This window comes from Nyctereutes procyonoides, unplaced genomic scaffold (genome assembly GCF_905146905.1).
Source record: "Nyctereutes procyonoides isolate TBG_1078 unplaced genomic scaffold, NYPRO_anot_genome, whole genome shotgun sequence".
Classification (NCBI taxonomy): domain Eukaryota; kingdom Metazoa; phylum Chordata; class Mammalia; order Carnivora; family Canidae; genus Nyctereutes; species Nyctereutes procyonoides.
The window spans coordinates 2,993,004-3,017,217 of record NW_026575040.1 but is presented as its reverse complement, the minus strand read 5'-3'; the positions used below and the strand labels follow the sequence as shown (position 1 = coordinate 3,017,217).

General features: G+C 58.5%; 1 protein-coding gene across 1 annotated transcript in view; it reads left to right on the top strand.

Annotated features, from left to right (window-relative positions):
* CCDC33 (coiled-coil domain containing 33) overlaps nt 1-24,214 on the top strand; it is a 107,726-nt gene that overhangs the window by 67,890 nt on the left and 15,622 nt on the right. Inside the window, exon 13 of the mRNA XM_055320094.1 lies at nt 2,127-2,321. Within this exon, the coding sequence (XP_055176069.1) occupies nt 2,127-2,321 (195 nt within the window). The remainder of the gene's footprint in view (nt 1-2,126; nt 2,322-24,214) is intronic.

Sequence of the window (24,214 nt, the reverse complement as noted above, 5' to 3'; positions counted from 1 at the left end):
AAATAAATAAATCTTTAAAGAAAAGAAAAAACTCAGAGACAACAAGACAACCCCAAACCACCTGACTCAGATGCTATCCAAAGGCACTGGTGTGTTCAGTGGGGAGCCTCTAAACGAATTTCGCCCTCCCTAAACCATAGCTACTGGGAGAGGCAGATGAGAGAGGTGGCCAGGTCTGAAGCCCAGGGGCAAAACAGGCCTGGAAGTTTGGGTACAATAGGTGCCAAAATCAGCCTCAAGGTCACCCGAAATCAGCCACAAGGTCACTCAGTGCTTCACTCTTCTCATTTCAAGAATCTTCATGTAACTGCTTTCTCTTTGGAAGTGTCTGTCCTTGTACCCACCTGACAGGGTGGGTCAGAGATGAGGCCCAGACTGGACTGGATACCTCTGTTCTTGTATGACTATCCCTTACTCTACTGACAGAGGCCTGAAAGGACTTCCTGTTAATTTCTGTATGCCAAATTTTATATTTTTAAGATTTTATTTATTTATTTATTTATGAGAAAGAGTAATGCATGCAAAGGGAGGAAGGGCAGAGGGAGAGGGAGAGAATCTCAAGAACCAGACTGCACCTAGTTGGGAGCCTGACTCGGGGCTCAATCTCATGACCCTGAGAACATGACCTGAGCTGAAACCAAGAGTCAGAGGCTTAGCTGACTGAACCACCTAGGCAGGCACCCCATGAACTTCTCTGCATATCAAATTTTATTTTAAAAGGGCATAAAGGAATCATTAGTTAAAGGATCCAAGTGGTAAAATGAAGCGTCCTTATCCTGATTCATCTGGTTCATGTGTGTGGGTTTTCATTAGTGTCCACTTAAAGAGAGGCTTACCTGTACTGTTCTCCCTCTGTTTGTTCAGGGACAGACATTCAAGCACCTCTAACATTGAGCACATCCTGTCCTGGTTGGCACTATGCCCCTTGTTCTATTTGCTTCTAGCACAGATGGTGGCATATTTATCTGCTATGTGGCTAAGAGAGAACTCCAACAACTGATGTGGGGTAGAAGCTGGTTGCCTTTGAGCTCCCTACAGCCTTTGAGCAACATGCACATTAGGGCTAACCATGGATCTCTACCAGAGTTTTAAAGTAATCTCTCCTAAAGGGAGCATAAGCCCATGTCTCTAAGCCCAGGGAACTTAAAGTTCGGGCAGAGAAACAAAAATGGCAAATGAGCCTGGAGTTAGAGAACAGTGTGAGAGCAGAGAGAGCCAGCTGCTGGTCTGGAACATTCCAGAAAAGCCTTAAGTGAGTGTGGGTGGAGGCCATCAAGATTTCCTGGAGAGGTTGGGATCTGAGTGGGGCTGGGTTCTAGACAAGCAGAGATGAGAGCTGTGGTCCTGCCAAGGGAAGAAGGGAAGAGGAAAAAGAACCTGGAAAGACGAAGAGGAGGCCCAGCAGAGTAGAGAGAGGAGACTGTTTAACAGGTAATAAGGTAGGAGGATAAGGCAGGCATGGAATGGAAAAGAAATCTATCCAGCAAAGGGTGTCAAAGGCGCAAGGCTGTTGCTACCATACCAGACGTGAGAGCCTGGATGGCATGGTTCGTTTATTCCTGGAACAAATATGTGTTGTGCACTTACAATGAGGCAGCCACTGGGGATGAACAAAGTCTCTGCCTACATGTCACTTGTGTCCTAGTGTGGGGAGGAGAGGAGGGAGGCAGACACTAAACAAGCAAAAAGAGTTTTTGCAAGTTTAATTTTCTGGCAGAGTTGAGTACTGTGAAGAGTAAAATGGATAATGTGAAGGCACCCCTACAGTAGAGGAGGGGTGCCTTTAGAGAGAACGGGCCTCTATCTTGAAGGCCAGGGCCCAACCGGGAAGATCACATCTGGGCTGAGACCTGAATGACGAGAAGAGGACAGCCCTGTAAAGACCCATGAGGCTTTCTGGGCAGAGAGCACAGCAGATGGAAAGGCCCTGAGGCAGGAAAGAGCTTGGCTCATTGGAGGAATACCAAGGACAGTGTGGTGAGGCCAGTGAGCAAGGGGGTGGATGGTAGGAGGTAGACGGGCCCGCATGCAGGGCCTCCTGAGCCATGAAGAGGAGAAGCTTGAAGGATCTAGAAAGTACACTTGTGGTAGAAAGACACAAATTTCTTTGCACCTTCTCTTCTCAGAATCCGGAAAACTTCTTGACGCCAAACAACAGCCAAGTTCTTCCCATCCTAGACCCCAAGATCTTGGATGAAAAGCTGGGTACCATCCGTGAATCCTGGTCCAAGGCCACGGTGAGCTCTACAATGGAATCCAGCACATCTACCTCTCAGGAAGCAGAGGTAGAGCTTCAGTCACCCAAGATGTCCCATGAGATGGTGAGTGTTTCCACTCAGCACTGGGAGGGCCAGAGTGGTGATGGGGTCACAGGGAAGGGGTTTGGCCGTCACCTGGTCACTCTTCAGGTGGCAAGGAGGCCTCCCTTCAAGCACACTCCGTATGTGACTTACCCCAAAGCTAAACTGGTGGAAGGTGTGGATTCTTCATTTTACAGTCTCTTCATCTTTTGAATGGAACTCCCAACACAATTTCCCTCAGGCAAACCCAACATTGTAAGAGACCATCCATTGACTCAGGTAGTGAGCAACCCAGAACTTTCTCAGGTACATGTCCACTGGGTAAAAGAAAGCCCCTCTGAGTCATTAGTTTTGATTTCTCAAAGAAGAGTTTGGGGCTCAAAGAAAAGAGGACGTCATCTCTGGTTAGAGTCTGTGTCCTTGGTCATGACTGCTGCTGCGGCCCCCTCCTGGCAGGAGACCAGATGCTGGGAAAGGGTTGATGAAGGTGGTGAAGGTGGCATCTTAATTTGGTGAGGGGTCAGTGCTGAGTAGTGGCCCCTTCATGCAAAGAGGTGAAGAACAGGCTACCTGTAAGACAGTCCAGTCAAAGTCTCCTGCAGGGGTACCACGGGTCCCTTCATGCGTGGCTCCCCCCCTTCTTCCACAGCTGATCCCATGGGGAACATGGATCAGAAAGATCCTGAGGAAAGGCCCCAGCCAAGGCCACTGGCCCCTAGGGAAGCCCAAGGCCTCTTCCTCTCAGGACCTGACCCTCTCCACCGACAGCCTCCGCATCTTCCCCTGGCACTTCTGCACCTTTCTGAAACATGTCCCGTCAGATGAGTAGGAAGGTTTGCAGACCGCTGGGTGTGCCCAGGGTGCTCCCATGTGGACTGCCCCTGGCCACCCCGGAGCAGGTCCAAGAGCACTCATGGGCCAACTTCTACACCCCCTTGTCTCACCTCTGCCCCTTGGGAAACAGCTCTAGGGGCTGACCTGCCAGCCCGGCTCTCAACTCGGTTGAAAATAAATATTTCAGACCTTGTCTTTGGAGACTTTGGCAGCATGAATAGTGCCCGTGGTCACTCTTCATCATCTCTTAAGAATTCCACTGTATGAGATGGTTCTAGACTGCAGCTTGAGAAGTCAAGGTTAGCCAAGAGCAGGAACTGTTCTTAAGCAAGAGGCCGAGTAACTATTGTGAATGGTGGAGGGGAGGAGGAGAAATAAGTAGCCCAAGGGCACGACGACAAGATTCTGGAAGGTTCTGAGCGCATACAAGGGGGATTAGGGCTCCCCTGTACCCACAGGCTGAGTGGCTGTGAGTTAGGTGCATGCATCCGGAGATGCGTGCCCTCTCTGGGAATCACCCAGTAGCCCTGTTGGTGGGCTGGTCCCTCTACCTTCCCCCTTGCTGGGCACCCGGCTAGATGGTGGTATCTCCTAATTTGATAAAGGGTGGCAATGAGGAGGCCCCGAGGTGGGGTGACCCTGCCGAAGGCTTCCAAACCCCACTCTCCCATGCTGCCTTCCCCAGGCGTGTGCTGTTCAGCCAACCTGACGCCACTTGGTCCCTCAGACGCTCAGAGTATTCAGTACATTGGGCCTGCCCTTCTCCCTTGCCCATCACACCCTGTGTTAGACCCCCTTTCCCTCCCAACCCTGCATCATCTGTCCCTTCCCACCTCTCTCTCAGCTCAGATTTACCATCTGGCTATTCCTACCTCTGGTTCTTTGCCCTAGTTGGGTCTGGAAGACCCAGCCCCCAGTTCCAGCTCCTACCCACTCGCCAGAGCCCGCACGGACCGGGGCGGGACCCAGACATTCACATGGCCGGCAAAGCCCCATCCCAAGCAATAGAGCGTGGGTGAGGAGCAACGTGCAGTTCCGTGAAATCGCAGGTAGCCATGCAGCAATGGGTCACCGTTCCATAGCAACCAAACAAAATTACATAGCGATAGACGAGCTCATACAAACAAGAGACAAAGTGACAAGCAATAGAACGCAGTCAGGGAGCGGTGCAGTATAGTTGCATAGCAATAGACCCCAGCCCTACAGTGACCCTCCACGGCACCGTATTACGGGACATGGGACCGCAGACTACCATGGTAGTGAGCACAGAACACAGCACGTAAGCTGCAGGCAGAGGCCCAGAGCAACAGAAGATACTCGAGTAACACTTGAACACATCCGGGTAGCAGTGGCCCCCTCACAGGGTGTGACTCCTGGATGTGTGGCCAGCAGCAGAGCCTGGGGCAGGGGGTTGGTGGCAGTGGGACCCAGTGACATGGCAGTGGTGGAGTGGCCAGCAGACGACAAGCTGCCTCCCCTCTTCTCTCCACCTCTGTGTTCAGACCCTGAGCCTCTCATTGGCACCGGATTCCTGGTGCATTTGTGTGTCTAGTCTTGTAGTGGGGTCTCCAGAGCCCAAGAAACAATTTTGCCTGAGTCCCTCCAGAGCCTACTCTGGCTTAATAGGAAATTTAACATTTTCTGGAGAAAGGAGCACCTTGGGAAGAGAGGAGGAGGTGGAGGGGATGCCGGGTCGGTCCCCTCTCCGCGAAGAGGCCACGGGTGCTCCCCGCTGCCCCAGGGCCTGCCAGCCTCCGCTCTAGCCCCCCTGGGCACCCTCCCCCACCAAGCACCCTTCCCTGAGTGCACCCTCGGGTCCGCCTTCATTCCCAGCTGCAGTCCTGCCCAGTCTCCCATCACAGGCTGGTCTTCACACAAGCTTTTCAGGTGCCACTTTGTGCACGTGGTGCAAAGCTCCTGTCCCGAGTGGACCCACTGGGACCAGGGGCTCACGGGTGTGGTCTCCGGTCAAGTGTTGGGTTTGGCAGAGCTGGAGGAAGGGTTTCTGGGCAGCCCAGAAAGTCTTTCCAGGGAGAGGTGGGTTTTTGGGTGTGAGGAATGCAACGTCAGGAGTCATCTTCAACCCCCAAACATGAAACAACTTGCAAGCATCCCCCTTCACCCCTCCCGCCCTCCCCTGCCCACCTCCCACTGAGCGGGTAACAGGAGGGGCTCTGGTTGGGTTCACAGAGGCCTTCTAAAGCCCCTGCCCCCCACTGCCCACTGCCCACCCCCACTCGGGCAGCTACAGCAGCAGTTCCTCCAACCTGCCAGAAAACCCAAACCCCCAACCCCTGCCAGGTGCCCAGTGCTGTGTGCAGAGGTGCAGGGGGAGGGTGGTGGACGGAGAGGCCGAGGGCCCGGGCTCTGCAAGTTCTCCGCAGGCGGGAGAGAGCCCCACTCCACAAACAGCAGAGCGACACAGACTAGGCCCTCGGAGGCAGGTGAAGGATGAAGGCTGCCTTGTGGCAAAGGGGCACGGCTGGCACCATTTCTCTTCTTAAGTGCCACAGTCACCCAGCATTGCCGGGCACGCCCAGTGAGCCCTCAGGAAGAGAGAGGAGCAAGGAAGGCTTCCTGGAGGAAGCAGAAGTACTCAGTACTTCTTGCCATTCAGGAAGTGTATGTTGAAATTCCAGTGGAGGGTCTTTACCCTCCTCTCTCCGGCTCCCTCACTCCACTCCCCGCCCACACACCCCCTTCTCTCTCCCCGACCTCCCCCCCCCCACCTAGGCATCTCCCTGCTTCTGCCTTTCTTCGGTTTTCTCTTTCTTTCTGATTCTCTGGCTTTCTCTCTCTCTCTCTCTCTCTCTCTCTCTCTCTCTCTCTCTCACTCCCCCTCCCTCCCTCCGGTGCTTGCTTGGCAGACCAGAGGGCCCTCAACCAGCAGATGAATAATTGACAAGGGTTGTTTAAAGATTCAGTGGAGTTTTCCCTCCTCACCACACTGGAATAACTCATTTCTCTCATTCTCTCTTTGAAAGCCTCTCCCCCTGCCTCCATCTCCCCCTTGCCGGTGCCCACGTGCCTGCCCTCCTCTGAGTCAGCTCTTGGGTCTCTCCTTTTCTGAAGCCTGCTGGACCCCAGAATGATCCTGTTTGGCCCTCATTTCCTTAATGTCACTTGCCCCGCGGCACCACCCCCTTTAACCTCTCTGAAGGGTGGTAGGTTGACTTCAGCTCCCCCGGATAGCATGTCCCCAAGAAAGAGCGCCCCATTTCATGGACCAGGAGAGGAGGGCAGGCCCAAGGAACTGTGACTGTCCCAGATGGCACAGCAGCAGAGGTGGGGTTGGGAGCACCGGGGGGGGGGGCAGGCCTCAGAGCCCAGCGCCCACCCCCCACCCCAGGCCCCTCCGCAGAGGGAGAGGTGCTGGCTCTGTCCTGCCTGCCCAGGGTAGTGCTGAGCACTCTGTCCTTGAGCTTCGGTCTCTCCATCTATAGCACAGGAGAGCTGCTCACCCTGCTCTAACAGCCCCTGAGGACCAGATGGGACAGATGAGGACCCTTTACAAAGGGGGGGACTGGAAGTGTAGCAGAGATATCGTGCTGCGTGCCTGCCTGCATGGCCTGAGTGTGCCCAGCCATCCCTGTGTGCCCAGGGGTCCCCGAGCCATAGGACTTGCGGTCTAAGCCAGAGACAGACTCAGCTGAACCAGGAAGAGGGTCACCTGCATGGCATGGGCCTTCCCCCGCCCCAGCCCCACTAGGGTCATGGCTGCCACAGCCTCACCGTCTCCACAGTCCACAGCGACAGGACCCCCACCCTCTGCCCGCCTGGCCCCCTGCATGCTGCCCCCTGCTCCCACAGAGCTCTAACCGGCTCCTGGAGGTGACCTTGAACTCCCTTCCCTCTCTGGGTTCCTTCCTCTGTCAGCAGAGGAGGTTGGAGCAGATGTTCCAGAGTCCCCTGGGGCTCCTGCGCTGACCAAAGCCTTGGTCCTGCCCTAGCCCCTCCCTGCCCTCCACCCCCAGGATGAGATCTGTAGGCTGGTGGGGCTGGGGTCAAGGAGCTCAGACCAGGCCCCACTCCCAAGGCACCACCTGGCGGCAGGTGGCAGGTCCTGGCAGTGGTTACCTGAGTATGACACTGCCTACGCTGGCGGCAGGAATGTCCATCTTGGGAGAAGGTATGGCAAAGGCCAGGGGTCTTGCGCCCCATGAGCCTGAGTGGCACAGAGCCCGACCTGAGAGGCAGATCACCCCGGTCCTGTGTCTGAGCCCCACCAGGGGACCTCGATACTTTGGGCCACAAGAGGCTGGGAAAACACAAGAGAATCCAAGTGGGACAGAGAGAGAGAGCATGTGGCCGTCCGCCCACTCACTGCTCAGCAGCCTCCAGGAGGTGAGCCTGACTGGGTTCCCCTCCCGGCCACTCCACACAAGCCGCCAGATGCAGTCTCGAAACGGAGCATCACTGTCACCTTGTCCCTCTAGCTCCAGCTCCTCTCAGTCTGTAGTCCCCAGCTCCCCTGCCCAGTGTCCGGACCCCAGTGCGCCTGGGCCTCTTCTGTCCCATTGCCTCTGCAAGCACCCGTGTCCTGAGGCCCAGGCTGGGGCATATGTTCATCACACACAAGCACTGTGCACACGCAGCCCACGCCACCCCTCCAGGCCCAGTTCCCACAGGCAGGACGTCCTCTGGGGGCTCCAGCCCTCCCCAGCTCCTCCCTTGCACCCCGCGGCTGCTAAACTGTGAGCTCCCATGTTGGCACTGGGCAGGGGGCACATTCCTAAACTTAGATCTTGGAGTGGGCGGCTGTCACAGCTCTCGGGCCCACCTGAGGCCCTCACCAGCTCCTGACTCTTCCTCTCTGGACTCTGTCCTTCTCTTCTTCCACATACAGAGAGAGGGAGAGAGAGAGCCAGCTCACAAGCATTTGAGGAAGGGAGGTAAGGGAGAAAGGTGGGAAAAAGGAAGAAGACCATCCAGCAGGTGTCCTGTTGTCTCCCCCCACAGCCCCTCCCCTCCTCTCCAGGCAGCCCCAGCAGGACAGGCTTCTGTCCCCACCACGCCAGAGCTATGTGACCTTGGATGAGTCACACCACCTCCCTGGGCCTGTCTGCCATTGTTAAGTGGAGGGAATAGTCTCTCCTGTCCCCCTCTTGAGGCTGCAAGGAGGATTAAGGAGAGCAGATGGCAGTGCGCTGGAAACGGGAGGGCTGGCCACCGTGCCAGAGGCTTAGGACTGCTCTCTGTGTTCATGTGTTCATGGGCCCTTCGAGAAGGAGAGGGAAGCTGTGGGGGTGGGGGGTGGGGCAGGCACTGCTGCCCTCCACCCTCTGACCCTTTCTCCAGAAGGGCTGTTCCCAGACCCCTGGCCCACTCCTCTCCCCCCTCACCCCCGCCCTATGAGTCTCTGGAGGGCCATCCTCCTCCCCCATTCATCACCTGGGACTAAAGAGATTAATAAACAAGACTCATAACTCAGCTGCTGGGATGCAGCAGATATTTACGGCTCCGTTTCAATTTGCAGAGAGATTAAGTGTTTGTCGATTTATTGTCTCTTGGTCTGTGTGAGCGCTGAGCAAGGCCCCCTGCAGGCCTGCCGCCCTCCCCGACTCCGCGCCTCACATGGTGGTGGGCGCACCACCCCCTGCCTGGTCCCTGGAGCAGGTGGGAAGCCTGGTGCCACCCAGCAAGGGGAAAGCCACTGGCTGCTGGAGTGGACTTGTCTTTCTGATCAACTTGACCGCAGGGGCGAGTGACCTTGGCCCCAGGAAAGGGTCCCCAGGCCCCTGGAACAGGGTTATTAGACAAGATGGGAGTACCGTCCTTAGATGATCCAGAGGGTCCTTCTGGGGCTCCCACCATACTCATGTCTCCCCATGGGCGAAGGGTCTGGGCAAAGTACCATAACTGTAGGTCACTTTCTGGGTATCCAAGACCCCAGAATTCCCTGCTCAGATGGACCTGAGTCTGCTCTTGAGAACCATGCAGACCTCTTCCCAACCCGTCCTCCCCAGAGTTGAGTACTTTCAGTGAGAAACAGGGCCAGGCCCAGGGGATGGCCCTTTGGGGACAGAAGGTGGCCCATGCCAAGAGCCTCTTCTTATGCCCCTTTCACAGGCCCCACAGACAGTAGGGACCGGATCTGGATGGGGAGGCACACTTCCAGTGAGAGAGCCTCCGGCTGGGGAGTGGAACAGCATGGGGAAGCTGGGAGGGCGGTGGCACCGGCCCTAGGGGCTGCCCCGGTGTGGGAGTGCTTGAGGAATAAGAAGGGGGCACAGAGAACAAATGTCAGGGGCTCCCCACCCGCGTGGCCCCGAGCTGCCTCTCTCCTTCCCTGGTGACTGTGGCCTGGTGCACATATGCATGCACGCATCCGTTCATTCGTTTATTAGGCCAGCCTTCTGTGCCCGAGCTATGTGCCCGCCCTGTGGCCTTGCCCTGCACAGCCCTCCCACCTGTGCAGTTGAAGCAGGCTCCAATTCGGTCTCCACCACTCAAGAACTGTGTGACCTTGGCTCGACCGCTCCCCCTGTCTGGGCCTGTCTCCAATGTTGAGGGCATAACTCTCCCCATCCCAACTGCTGAGGTCCTGGAGAGGACGGAGAGAGGGGATGGCGTGCGTAGGAAAGTACATCACTAGATCACTACGTCACTATGTCAGGGACGAGTGTAGGAGGGTGGCCGGGGGATCGTGGGGACACAGAGGGCCGTGTACCTAACACTAAGCCCCACCCTGTCCCACCCCAGGAGTCAGACATTAGTGGTTGTCAGTACGAAAGCCATGACAGATCTTTGATTTGCTGGTAGAAGAGAAGTACGGGTCGGTGAACTTGTTCCTGTGAGGGGCCTGTTGAGTTGAGATTATCTGTGTGTGAGTGTGTGTCTGTGTGTCTATCTCTGTATCCCTCTCCAAGTTGGGGCCGTGGCCGGGGTTCTCCCCGAGAAGCACTGGGGGCCCTCCTTCGGATCTAGTCCTGAAGCTAGGACCTCAGTTTCTCTCTCTGTCAAATGGGGAGAATGCATCCCTGCAGTGAGAGGTGAGGAAGCCTTAGGGCGTGGAGGCGAGAACTGAGGGAAGAGATGGGACTGTGGGTTGGCCAAGTCGGGGCCTGCCCCAACAGGGGATGTGGATGAGGGGCCCACTGAGGCAGAAGCCCCTCAGAGGAGTGAGAAAAGTAACAGCTGAGGGAGCTTGGGACAGGACGGGTGCCTAGAGACCTGGGTCTGGTTCTGACTGCCGCTGACCTAAGCAGTCGCCCTGGCTGCACCCCCTCCTCTCTGGGCCCCAGCGCCCCCTCTGTGGAGAGCGTGGCCTGGTCTTGCTGATTGCCCCTTTCATCTGGCCAACAAGGCGGACGGAGGCAGGACGACCTCCGGCTCTGCTCCGTGGAGACGGCTGGCACCGCGCGGCATTGCTGCCCATCTCCGCTCCTGACTAAACACTGGTGGGTGGGCCAGAAGCGGGCTCTCTTGGGAAACAAAGCCGAGGTCTGAGGCCATAAATTGCTGAGGGCTCGAGTCATCGATTGGTGCGCGTAGGAGAGACTACAGAACCAGGGGTGATACCTGGGAAATGCGGCCCATTCCTTCTGCCAACTGCCAGCTTAGCCCTCCTCTCAATAATGCTGACTATGCCCACCCATCTCTACTGAGCCCCTACTCTGATCCCAGAACTTTAATCATAATCTCGTTTCCTCCATGCACCAACCTGATGAAGGACGAGCAGTTATCATCCCCACTCTACAGCTGGGGAAACTGCTGGAAGCTCAGTAGCCCTCCCAGGACCCTAGGGCAAGATGGAGGGGGAGCAGTCATTGGTCCAACCCAGGTCTGGGGTCTCTAGCCCCTGTCCCTGCTCCTGCGGCTGCCTTGGCCAGGCCTCGGGACTCAGGAGTCAAGAGCCTGGTGAGCTGGACTCATCACCTTCCCAGCCCATCTGTCTGGGTGGGAGGGCTGCCTCAGTTTGCTGGTAAACACCGAAACAGAGCTCTGGGGCCGCGGCTCCCGTCCCCAGGCCCACCCCAAGCCTGTGAGAGGACGGGTGGAGGTCTGCACACCGCACGTCTGAACTCCGAATTACTAATAACTAATAATTAAGTTGTTAAATGTGTTCTGTTCTAGTCTTCCTTCACAAATACACTTTATTCACCAGCTCAGAAAATCCCCAGCTTCCCACTTTGGACCCTGGCAACATGGTGGGTGCCGCTCCCAGGCCCTGCCCCTGGTTCTCCATATCCCAGGAGGCGCCCCCTTTTCAGTCCTATAGGCCCATGGCCCAATGACCACGTGAGACTTTTCTCGGTGCCCTCGGGAGGACAAGCCCTGGAAGTCGGAGGGAGTTCTGGGGTCCCAGGTACGGGGGGTTGTGGTCTGGAAGGGTGCTCAGGCTCGGGGTGGGCTCAGCTCCTTGGCCCCACCAACTCCTCAGCCCAGGGCGGTGGCCAGAGCAGGACCCTGTAACCCGCGGACCCAAGGCGGGGGCTGCCAGGCCAAGGCTAAGGGCAGGACAGCCCGCCCCCAGCTCAGGGACTCCGTTAGGCCGCACCCCTGAGCTCTGATTAAATGCTTTTCAGTACAATCCAATTTCCTCCTGACGGGCAAGAAAAGCCCCGTCTGTCCACGCGCACACATGCACACACATGCACACACACGCACACACAATGCATTTGGTGTTAAATACCCAATCAGGTCCAAAGATAACAGAGAAGGGCCAGTTCACTCCCAGTTTAATCAGATAAAATGCTCATTCATCGGCTCCTGCCAGCAGCTGACGTCTCCTCCTCCTCAGCCGCCAGGGCCCAGCAGGGTGGGGGTGCGGGAGGGGGGCTGGAAGGGGGGCCCTGGGGGGGAGCCATGGGCTAAGTAGGTGGGCTGTGCCTTTAAATCTTCAAGGAGGGGGGCCAGCACTGCCCACCGGGGACTAATTATCCTTCAGCCTTTCGCCAGCTCTTACTCAAACAGACAAAAGGGGGGCTCAGCAGCCCTGTGGTGGTGGCACTAAGCAGTTTTTTTCACTCTCAGATATGCAAATGGGTGTCGGCCTGGTGGCCTCTCGGGATGGCGTGGGGAGGGGGTGGTCGGTCTGGCGGGGGTGGGGGGCCTGGTGGCTGGGCCCCCTCGCAGGACAGTTTTGGAGACTGGAGGCATCTCACCCTCCCTCCTCTGACTGCGGGAGGAGCCCTGCTTCACAGGGGGGGGGAGCCTGAAGGAGGCCAAGAGGACGGCCTCTCCCTCTCCTTTATGGGGGTGGGGGCTCCCTCAGCAAGCTGGCCCAGAGACCAGGAGCTGACAGCCCAGATGGCACCCTCCTGTGCACTTGGCCCCTCCCTTCTAGGACTTAGCCACCAGCTAAACTAGCCAAAGCACAAATCTAGTTGTTGCCCCTGCCATACACCTGTCTGTGGCTCCCTCATCTGGTGGCCCCGTGACCTCTGAAGCCTGTGCCCCAACCCAGAAGATTCCACCCATGCCTAATCTGAATGGTAGTCACTCAGTTCCGAGACTTGGCTGCTCTGCTCGGCCTGCCTTATGCCCCGCCTGCAGCCCCACTCCAGGTACCTGGCATACAGTAGGCGCTCGGTAAACGCGTCCAGGAAATGCATACAAGTGCCCGTTCCTGGGCAGCCACGTAACCCGGGGAGATGACAGGCCTGGATCAGAGACAGGAAGAGTGCCTTCTGCTTAGCCCCCGGCCGGCGCCTACTAGAAGCTCAGTCTTTCCAGCTGTGAAATGGGGTGATGATAACCCTTTCCCTGCAGGCTGGCTGCCAAAGCTCCCTGCCTGGAGAGGGCTCGAGGACTTGTGAAGGGCCTCTGGTGGCTTATCAGTCACAGTAAGGTGAAGAGGACAGTGTGGGGAGAGGGCGGTTAGAGGCCACATGCCATCTCTCTCAGCCCCTCCAAGGCTCTCCTATCAAGCAACCTCCCTTGGGGAATCCATCCCCACTCTGGATGGGTCTCTGCCCAGCTGAGGATTTTACTGCCATCTCAGCAGGAGGGGCCTGGGGCCTGGACCCAAGGCTCCCATGGGAGGGGAGCTTAAACACTCCGGGAGGCGGGTCCTGACGCAGGAGTGAAGAGGGGCTTAGTGCAGAAGGTCTGGCTAATCGGGATTTGGATTGTGAGACTGAAGCCGGGGCCTGAGATGGGCAGGAGACAGGTATCCCAGGAGAAAGAGTGGGTGGCAGGGCAGGGGGGGCAGGAAGGGGGTGACCCCAAGCAATGGGAGATGCCCTCATGAAGCTCCCTCCCCTCACTGCTGCCTGTGTTGTGAATGTCTGGGCCCAGGAGGATGGATTCATGGGAAAGGATGAGTCATGAGGGGGGCAAGCAGCCAGGAGAGGCCGGGGAGCAAGCCAGGTGAGAAGGGTCTCTAGGGATCCCCGGGTGGCTCAGTGGTTTAGAGTCTGGCTCAAGGCATGATCCTGCAGACCCGAGATCGAGTCCCACATCCGGCTCCCTGCATGGAGCCTGCTTCTCCCTCTGCCTGTGTGTGTGTGTGTGTCTCATGAATAAATAAATAAAATCTTAAAAATAAAATAAAATAGGCTTTATCTAAAAAAAAGGGGGGGGTCTCTAAAGGGACCAATAGCCATGAGACTCAAATCTCCAAAGGCAAAGTGTGACACTTGGATTTCCAGAAGCATTGCCCAGGAGTCCGAAAGCAGATGCACCTAGTGAAGCCTGGCAGAATGGAGTACAGTGTCTAGTAACTCAGGGCTGGGGAGAATGTGCCAGCCTGGGCTGGAGGCAGGAGGGCAAACCAGCCGCAAAAGGTCTAGTCACTGAGGATGAGGGGTGAGGAGAGGACATAACAGCCCCTAAGAAGGAATCTAGCTGGGGTTGGGGAGGCAGAGACAAAGTACGTGAGCTCCCAGGACGGGGACCTACACATGTCCAAACCCCAGCACCTATTAAGGGATTGCCCAGCCATGCCAGCCTCCCCTCCAGAAAGCCCCTGGAGTCTGCTCCTTCCAGCTCACCAGGCCTGGGCATTTGGAGTAGAAGACCCTCCCCTCTCCATGGACTCCCCCAGTTCTGGCTTTCCTGGGGGCTAAGGTGAGCGCGGAGAAAGAAGGAGCTCCAGCTCCCCTGTCCCCAGTCCCTTCTCTATCCACCGCCTACCCTGCAACCCAGCTCAAGATTGTCTCGGCCTCCTTGGGTCCCTCCAGACACCCCCAGATGTCCTGCCTGAGGCTCCTTCCCCCACAGCAGAGACCTGGCCGGTGGCCCCCAGGGCTTCTCCCCCAACCCGCAGCCCAGCTCTGGGGCTCCAGGAGGGGACACAGAATGAGAATTGGGGGCACACACACCTTCAATAGAAACGATAAAAGGGCGCAGGTGGGATAGAGCGAGCTTAGAATTCACACCTGGAGAACACAAGAACCTGGAGATGGTGCTCTGTGCCGGAATCCCAGTCCGCGGCGGCCAAAGCCAGACAGGACACACCTATGATCCAACGGGGTTGGGTTTATTGATTCATTGTGGCCAAGGGGTGGGGGGCGTCAGGAAGGGTGGGTTGGAAAGGACAGAAAGGCTGCAGCTCAAGTTAGGAGACGTGGGGGTGTTCGAGGATGCGGGATTTCGCTCTGGTTGGATTCTCTCCGGACGTGGGGTGGTTCTCACCCGGGAGGCAGCAGGAGCACAACACGGGCTAAAACTGTCCTCAATAAAGAAGCAGCAGGCACTCAGTTTGGCCAGGGAAGGCTGCTGTGCGGTCATTTCTGTGGTTTGAACAATGTTCGTGTTTTATCTGTGTTCACACGTGGTTCCGAGTGGCCTTGGTTTTGTCTTGCTCCAGCACGGTCAGAACGTGGCTTTGTATGAAGGGCGGTGGGGGGCTCAGTCAGTTGGGCATCCAACTCTTGATCTCAGCTCAGGTCTTGATCCCGGGGTCGTGAGTTCAGGCCCCACGCTGGGCTCCCTGGAGGGCGTGGAACCTACTTACATTTAAAAAAAAATTTTTTTTTTTTAAATAAAAAGAGGCCTCAGAGTGATGTCCGGCAGCAGGCCCAGGTGTAGCCGTGCAGGCCAGGCCAGTGCCGGGCGCCGGGGCTGCTTGTCTCTCTCGGGGCCTCCAGCACGGTGACTGGGGACAGGGGGCAGGGGCGTGCGTTACACACGCACTGGTGCCAGGCACTGTGCTCAGCCCCAGACCGACTCTGCCCGCTCAGCTTCACCATAGCCCTCTCCCCATTGTACAGATGGGGAAAATGAGGCTCAAAGGGGCAGAGTGCTCGCCAGAGTCAACACCAGCTGGAAACAACCCCCCCACCGGCCCCCACGCCCTTGGCCTGAATCAGGCTGAGCTCCGTCGGCTTCACGGGGCCCGAGACCCTACAGCGTGTCCCCCAGGCATCCCGGTGGGGTCCCTCCTGCTGCAGGGGTTCAGCCCGGCTGTCACGGCCAGTCCCCTGGGCCCAGAGGTGTGAGGGGTAATGAGGTCCCGTAATTAAGGTTCCTGGAGACGCGGCCGGCCGGGAGATTTATAGACAGGCTCTGTCGATAAGGCTCTGGCTGCGTCCGGGGAGAGCTAAGTGCTCGTTACAGCCTCGCCCCACGCCTGCCCTGCCCCCCAACCTCCCCCCCCTCCCCCCCCCCCCCCCCCCGCCTCAGGCCGCCTGCGCAGCGCCTGTGTACACAGGCTTCGCTCAATTAATTTGCACTTGTTGGCACCATCTGTTCTTTTCCTGTGTCCTTATCAGGCGTGTATGGGTCCTGCCTCCTCCTCAGATGGGCTCCAGAGCGGGGACTGACTCCCCGCAGGCTGGGGCCCCTGGGGTGGGGCAGCTCCCCTCCCCCAGGCCGGGCTCCCCAAGGTGCGCCCAAGACCTCCTTCCTCTGCACCTCCCTCCCTCACCTAGCACTCGCCCTGGGGAGCTGTGCTGTCTGGCCCCTGGCAGGTCCCCCCCGGCAGCCTGGCCCCTTTGGGCAGGGCCTGGCCCTCTAGAGGAAGCTCAGGCCCCAGTCGAGCCATCCCCTGGAAGGCTGGCTGCCCCTGGGGGCTAAGAGGCCCCGGCTCTGGGTCCAGCGTGGCCTCCCACGGCCTGAGCTTTGGAAGGCGTCTGCTCCAAGAACAGTGACATCACTGAGTCACAGGGGTGGGGTGAGAAGGCCCTGCCAAGTCTCTCTTTCTCTTGAGTACACGGGTCAAGGGGGCTCCAGGGGCCTGGACCTGGGCAGCCCCCAGTGCAGGGTGGGCATGGCCTGGTGGCCCCAGGATGCCAGGCAGATGGCCCAGCCAGACCAGTGAGGAAAGGCAACATCCCAGCAATGCCTGCCCTTGGCTGTCTCCCCATCCCAAGGCTCTTGGTGGCTGGCATCCTAGCCCTACTCCTCTTGGGGCTGCTCTCACCTCCAGAAGGGTCTCTCAGCAGCTGCCAGCTCTGCTGGACTGTGCCTCCAGTTTCCCCAGATGGCCAGGCTTTCCTGAGCCCGGAGGGGGTGGGGGCGGGGGTGAATGCAGGCTGGTTCTGCTGTGAGAGACTGGCCAACCTCTTGCCCTCCCTCTCGGGCTCCGGGGACCTGGGAAGCACGCTGGCATATTTACAAGGAAACCAGGCCTCATCTTGGGAGTTGTTTGGAAATTCATAGTCAGTATGTAGCTGCAGCCCACCCCACCTCACCTGACTTAACAGGCTCCACAGTTGGGCCTTGGCCTGGCATTCAATGCTCCATGACTAGACCCTGCAGCCACGCCAGCTTCGTCTCCCACCACCTGTCCTCACTGTCTCTCTACACTTCCCCCGGGTGCCAGGCGGCTTCTAACCTTCACACCTTTGCCCCTGCTGTTCCCTCAGCCAGGAATGCACCTCTTCCTCTCTCCTTTGGCACCTGGCAAACTCTTACTCATCCTTCAAAACCCATTACCAAACTCCTTCTGGGATGGCCTCCTTCACACCTCTGCCTGCACCCCAGGGCATGAAGGAGCCTGGCTGAGGGACTTTCCAACTACTGCCCTTATTGTGCTGATGTATTGTGTCACACCGTGCCTGCTGCCACATTCACTACAACACAAGCTCCTAGAGGACGATACAAGCTCCGAGCCTTGGTCACATCTGTATCCCTGGTGCCCAAACGGGGCTACTAGAGAGTATGTGTTGAACTGGAGCGTGCCCAGCATCCTTGGCCCGGGCTGGAGGAAGGGCAGTACTCACAGCCCCCATAAATAGAAGGTGACTCCCCTTTGTTCCTCTGGCTGTCCCCCAGTAGGGTCATGGAAGCCCCAGGTGGGCAGCAGGCTCATTAGGGCAAATGTGGCACTGGGGAGGCACACAAGGGAGGGGCTTTGCCCAGCTCCCTGCCCACCCTCCCCCCTGCCCTGGGCCCATCCCAGGGACCCGGGAGTCCTCTGCCATGGATGATTCCAAGTATCCTGCCCAGGTGCAGGGGGTAGGGGCTGGGACTCAGCAGAGTGGTGAGAGGCGAGGGGGGTTCAGGCCTACCAAAGTGTTTCAGGCCCACTGGTGGCATATCTGCCAGGAGAGGGTCTTAGGAATGCAGACTCATGCTCAGCTGGCACAGGCTGGGCCTGCAGGCCCTGGTGTCTCAGGCTCTGCACAGCCCACGTGCAGGGGTCGCAGATCCCTGGGGGCCCATAAGCCTCGGCCTAGGCTGGAGCCCAGGCCCACACCTGGGCAGGGCACAGAGACACCAGGTGGCATGCCAGAGCAGCACTGTGGACCTCCTCAGTCCCGGCCTCTTCACCGTTCCATGTGCCAGGACCTGGGGGATGGGGGGCGGGAGTGCAGCGGCCACTGGGGACCCATACGTGCCCAGCCCTGAGCTCCCCTGAGCTGGGGGTCCAGCCTTGGTGAGGAAGTGGAGAACACAGCCCTGCCTTCATGGGCAGGAAGGCCAGCTGGGGACAGGAGCCAGCCCCAGGCTCCGCGGGCGGCCAGCGCTCCTGCCTCACAGCCCTCCCCTGCAGGATGGGCACAGAGGCAGCTGCCCTGAAGGATGGACCTGCAGAGGCGGGGTGAGGGGGCCTGCGTTCTGTGGGTGGATGAACTATTTCCACTCTCCCCCCAACATCCACCCCCCACAGCTGTGATGGGCTGACCTCGAGGCCATGCTGGGTAAATCGAGCCCCCTCCCGGGTCACCAGGAGTCTCCGTGCGGCCCTCTTCCTGCTCCCCCCCCAACCTGCTGCCCCGTGCTTCCCGCACCTGGCGGGAGGAGGCTCCCCACCCCATGGAGAACCCTAATCCTGACGTGGCCCCTGTCTGCTGTGTCTCCCCACGCTTTCAGAGGCGGGGGCTCCTTAGCACCCATTTGATTTTTTAGAAAAGATTTGTTGATCTATTTGAGAGGGAGGGGGAGAAAGCACAAGCAGAGGGAGGAGGCAGAGAGGGGGAGAAGCAGGCTCCCCCCTGAGCAGGGAGCCCGACGAGGGGCTCAGTCCCAGGACCCCGAGATCCTGACCTGAGCTGAAGGCAGACGCTTAGCTGACTGAGCCCCGAAGGCAGGGCCCCTCACCCATGTTATAGTCTCTGAGATCAGATAGGTCCCCCCGGGACTTCAAGGGGAAGGCTCAACACTTTGGGAGCGGCATCCCCCCCTCAGCATCCCGCGCTGGCTGTGCATCCAGTGCTAGACCCCTAAGGGATCTTGGTGCTCCCCTGCCTCCCGCCAGGGCAGGGCTGGAAGACAGCCGTGTCTGGGCCTGGCTGAGCGCCGCCGATGCCCCCACGTGGTACATTATTGATGGGGCCTCTAATTGTACGTTTCCCAAAGTCTACAGGCCTTTGATGAAAAATTCATGGCATGCCTGAGGATGGGAGCGGATTCAATCGATGGGTAGCGGGGCGGGCGCAGGAGCCCTGGGCCCCTCTCAGTGAGGGGGTGGCGGAAGCCCGGGTGAGGAGGGGGCACCCATGTGGCATTGCCTTGATCTGCGACTTCTGGCCCCAGGTCTTAGGATGGAAGGTGCACACACAGCAGAATACAGCAGCCCATTCCCCCCCAGCAGAGTCGGGGGGGCGTAGGTGCACATCTGGGATGCCATCTGGGTGGCTGGTGTCGCCCAGAGAGGGTGGCCGTCTCCATCACGAGCTCATTTTCACTTTAGAGAAGTATTTGACCCCCTGGAGCCCCCATGAGTCGCACAGAGGTGGGAGTAACATTCCCAGTAGCACATCTGCGCCAGGGACCCTGCTTGGAGCTTTACGCTCACAAGCTCATTGAATTTCCCACCGCTCCGGGAGAGTGGGGAGGTCATGCTCTCCACCTTACAGAGGATGAAACTGGCTCCGAGAGGTTCAGGACTGCCCTGACCAACATCACACAGATAATGAGCAGTCGAGCAGGGATGAGAACCGAGCCCTGAGCAAACGTAGGACCCACGGTCTTTCTCCTGCTCCTTGAGTAGAGCCACAAAGCACTGTGGGGCTTGTCCTATCCAACTGTCCTGCTATTATACAAAGGAAGTAACCCCACTAAGAAAAAGGATCTCTCCAAGGATCTCCAAGTGAATTACATGAAAACTGAGGCCTGCAAATGAGTAAGCCCTCCCCACCTCTGCACCAGCAACAGAGGCCAGAGGCCCCCCACGCATGCGGAGTCTGAGCTAGTACCCAGCAGCCAGGGGTAGGGGGCTCCTTAGACCAGGGTGGAGCCTTTGAAACAGGTCAAACTGCCTGCCTTGGACTGTCCAGTCAGGGATTAGTACTGTGCCACCACTGAGGCCCCAGACCCCTGGCATTCACTCATCTGTTAAGTAGGTGAAGGAATATTAATGGAGTCCCAGCCCCGTGCAGGCACTTAGCTGGGTGTAGATGAGGTGCCTCTCGGGAAAGGCTTTGGGGCCAGGCTTGCCTGAGACAGTCTGAACCCAACACAGTCAGGGGAAAAAGCCAGACATACCCCCTCCATGCCCTTGGAGGGGGTCTCTGCAACCCAGGCCAAGGGTGGTGCAAACAGATGGCTGCCTTAGTGACCAAGACCGTTTCTAGGTGGTGGGCTGCTCTGTTTGGGTTTGTTTTCCCTTGCTTCCCAGTGAGTTCCTTTCAAAAACATCCACCCATGTCTCGGCTGAACTAAAGGGAAAGGAATTTGTCCAGACCATCAGGAAAGCAGAGATGGGAAAGCCCGGGGGGCCGGCATGGGGCCTGAGACCATGCTGTCCAGCTGCGAGAGGAGCCCAGCCCGGCTGTGGTGGGGAGATTGCTGAGGGTGTGGGGATGGGGGAGCAGAGAGCAAGGAGGTGGAAGCGGAGAAGGGGGGCACTGAGGTATGGCTACAGGGCAGGCTGGGGGCAGAGGGTTGCTAAGACCAGAGCTGGGGGGAGACAGAAAGCCAGAGCCCTCTGGGCCTGGCCCCTTCCTGGGCTCCTGGCCCTACCATCTCCTTGCAGTTCCCTGGCCAAAGAATGAACCTAGCCTGACGCCAGCTACCCCACCCAGATGCTCCCCACCCTGGAACAAAAGGGAAGTGGCCCCTGGAGCCAGCCTGCTCCAGCCTGGGGCTGGGCTCAGTCACCAAGCAGACACTTGTTGTGGCAACGGTCCCTGGGGACGCATCCCGGGGAACAGGACAGCCGGCAAGAAAGATGGGGGAGCCAGAGTCCCCAGCCCCTCTGGCCCCCAAAGCTGCCCCAGGCCTCCCGGACAGCGGCTCTGTAAGTCTGGTTCTGGGAGGAAGGAGGGGTTTACCTAGAGGGCAGGTGAGTTGAGGTGTCCTGCCTGGCAACCAGAAGTGTTCCCAGAGCAAGCACAGGGAGGACCAGAAAGAAGATCAGGCTTGCGGGCGTTGCCCCCCGCCCCAGGCCCCTGGTCCCAGGAACCTTCCACTGGGCCACCAGCCCCAGCCCCGGCCACCTGAGCCCACACCTGGGAACCCCGAAAGGGAAGACAAAGGGCTTCTGGGAAAATGCCTTAAAGTGACAATTGTCTCCTCCTCTTGGAGGTCCAGAGCCCTGCATCCTAGAAAGCGCCTGGGCCTGGGCCAGCGGGGGCGGGCAGGGGGGTGGGCAGGCAGAGAGGGCTTGCAGTTTGGGCATAGCTCACGGGGGCTGTGGGGGCGTGAGGTAGACGGGGGCATGGGAGAGGAAGTGGGTCAGCCCTGGCCGGGGCCCTGCGCTGCCCGCCTCGGTGACACCTGCTCCCTGGGACCCCAGTTCCCAAAGCATTTGCTCTTCCTCTGTGGCAAGAACACCATTGCACACCCCCGACCTGGATTGTCACCCCAGCTTGCCTATGAAGTGTCTGAGCAGGCAAAGGCCTTGCCTAAGGTCATTCAACAGATGTGGGCAGAGGCTGGATTAGAACCCAGGGTTCTAGACTCTAGGCAGGGCTCTCCGCCTACCCCCCACCTCCACCCGTGGCCATGTGGGATAGTCAGAGGCAGCAAAGCTCTAAACAGAGAGGATTACGGCAGGAGGCGACCGGTGGGGTCAGAGGTTCTCTATGGAAGAATAGGCAGGGCCCCGCAAGGCCAGAGCTGGGACCGAGCCCCTCACCAGCCCCGTGAGCGCCCGGCCCTGTACTTCCTCGGGCCCCAAGCTGAGTCCAGGAGAGGCAGGGCTCTGAGCCACAGACCTGAGGAGGAGTGACTGATGGTTGGGCTCGGGGTCTGGGGGGGTCTTCTTGGAGGAGGAGGGCCCAGGGTAGAGCCTTGCAGGTGGGATAGGATTCTGGGAGGCTTGGGAGAGGAAATGGGAATGGAAAGACAGACGGTCCTCCAGGAAGCCCACGTCCAAGTCAGCCCCACCCCCAGCCTCATTGTCTGGACCCTTTCCAATTAGCCCCCCTGGCTCCAGCCGGGCCAATTAGGCTGGGGCCGGGTAAGCACAGGACAAGGCCTCCCCACCCCTCTGAGCCTCACTGTGCGGAAGCACAAAAGGCACCATCTCTGAAGCAGCAGAAAGGAAAATAAAGAATAGTAGGAAGAGAAAATGCACTCCTTTTGTTTCTTTGCCATAACCTTGGGCTGAACAAAGAAGCGACTGCCTCCCCCTCGGGGAACCTGTTTTAAACAGCAATATGCACAGAGTCGCTTGTGATTTGGAGACTCAGCTGACATTCAAGGGGAACCGGGAACAGGGATCTGGGGCCAGCAGGGCCCTGGCTCTAGGACCTTCTGTAGCTCTGGACTGCCCTCGATCCTAAAGCAGAGCCCCTGGCTGCCTCAAGAGTGTGGTGGGTGTGTGATCCTCCAGCCACAGCACCCTCAGGCGCCCAGGGCACCCTGCCCTCTGCCAAGTCTGCCAAGTGCAGCCTGGAGCCCAGCCCCTCACCCTTGGCTGTGCATCGCCTCCCGACCTAAGTGGGCCAGCCCCGCTCACGTCCCCTCCAGCCGATGGGGCTCTCGGGCCTCCCTGGTCCTCCTGCCAGCGGTGATGAGGTTCAAAAAAGAATGAGGAAAGGAAGAGTCTAGTCTCAAGGCCACAGATTTCTGCTGTCACACTGTGCCATGGGACAGAAGGGGAGCCCCACTTGGTCGGCAGTGGCCAAGGGCAGAGAGGTCATGGATTTAGTGTGTGACCCTGGGCGTATCTATGAGTGAGGGGATCCTTGGCCAGCATGGGCCCTGAGCCCCCGGGAAAGGCCCCCCCCCCTTTCAGCAGATGTTTAGCACAATCCCCCTCCCCACACCCTTCACACCCTGCCCCCTTGAGGCAGCGCCCTAGAACTGGGCCCTTGCTCAGAGCTCAGATCTCAGGATCCGGGGAAGGCAGTACCAATTGCACAGGCTGCGCGTATCCATTTCATTTTAAAGAGATGAGGCTAAGTCCCATTAAAGGTGTTGGAAACCTTGGATTGGCCGAGAGTGGGCTCTCAGGCATCCTGAGGGGACCTGCGGGAACTCTGTCCATCAGGTGATGGCAAATCTGGCCGGAGCAGTGTCGCCAGTCCAGGGGGTACCCGCCTGGCCCTCTTCCCCACCCTGGGATGGCCACTAGAGTCTGCAGAGGGGAGGGGAGGCCCTTGCATGCTGTTGGGATCTCCTGGGAGCTGGAGGGAGAGCGTATCCGTGGCCCCTGGTGGGAAGGGGAGCTCGGGACTGGGGGCAAGGGGATCGGGGATGGCTTCCTGACAGAGGTAACAAGGCTTCAGAGATAGAGGGGCCCAGGCCCAGGGTGGCCGGCCCATGGTCGGAGCGGTCATGGCCAATTTCTGAAGGGGTCTAACTTTGCCATAACAGATGGCCTTGAAGTTCAGAACTAGAAGTTCATCACAAGGGCACGTGGGAGCCATGAAGGGCTGCAGAGCGCAGGGACAATGTTCCGTTAATCTACTGCCGCATAGCAAACCAGCAAACCGCCCCGAACATCGAACATCGTGACTCGAAGTGATCACTTATTCCATATTCTCTATCTCTGTTCTTTGCATCAGCGGCGTAGTGGGGCGGGCTGGTCTCTACCCACCCGGACCCTGACCGGAGGGCAGGTGTGTCTCCTGCCCCCATTAGTTGGAGCTTCCTTGCAGCCCCGGGGTCTCGGGGTGGCAGGGTTTCTTCCCTGGGGGACAGCAAGTGTTCCAGGAGGGAGGCGGCAGCCGCGAGAAGTCCCGGAACCTCACCGTGCACAGTGCGTGGTGCCTTTGCAATTCTCTGAGACTGGCCCAGGTCCAAGGGGAGGGCGCTTCGATGCCACCTCTCCCTGAGAGGAGCAGCACAGCGTTGTTAGCCATCTTTCACCTACCAGACAGGGCACCTGTGCTTTGAGCACAGAGAAAGCCCAAAGAAGCAGAGAACCAGGAGGCCTGCCTGTAGGAGGAGGCCACAGAGATCAGACCAGCTGGCCAGCAGCAGTCGGAGGGGGAATGCCACCAGGAGATGCCTCTCCAAGCAGAGGAAATCCCGAGATGGGAGTGGAAACACTCTATTATTGGCTGGGTTCAGGCCCCTCTCAGGCTGGTGTAGAGGTACAGCAACGCCAGGAAACAAGCCTCGTCAGACCTGGGGCAGGGAAGTGGGGGTGCGCAGTGGGAGGTTGGCAATCTCTCTATCTCTGACTCAGAAAAGCAGCCCGGATGGACCCTAAGAGCGCGTCATGGCTTGAAGGGGATCACATGGGCCTGGGTGATGTGTAGACCTGCCCTCCCCCGGGAGACACGGAGCCCAGGACAAACAGCCCCAGTCCCAGGGGAAGGGGCAAGGTCGAGGGCAGAGTGGCACCTTACCCG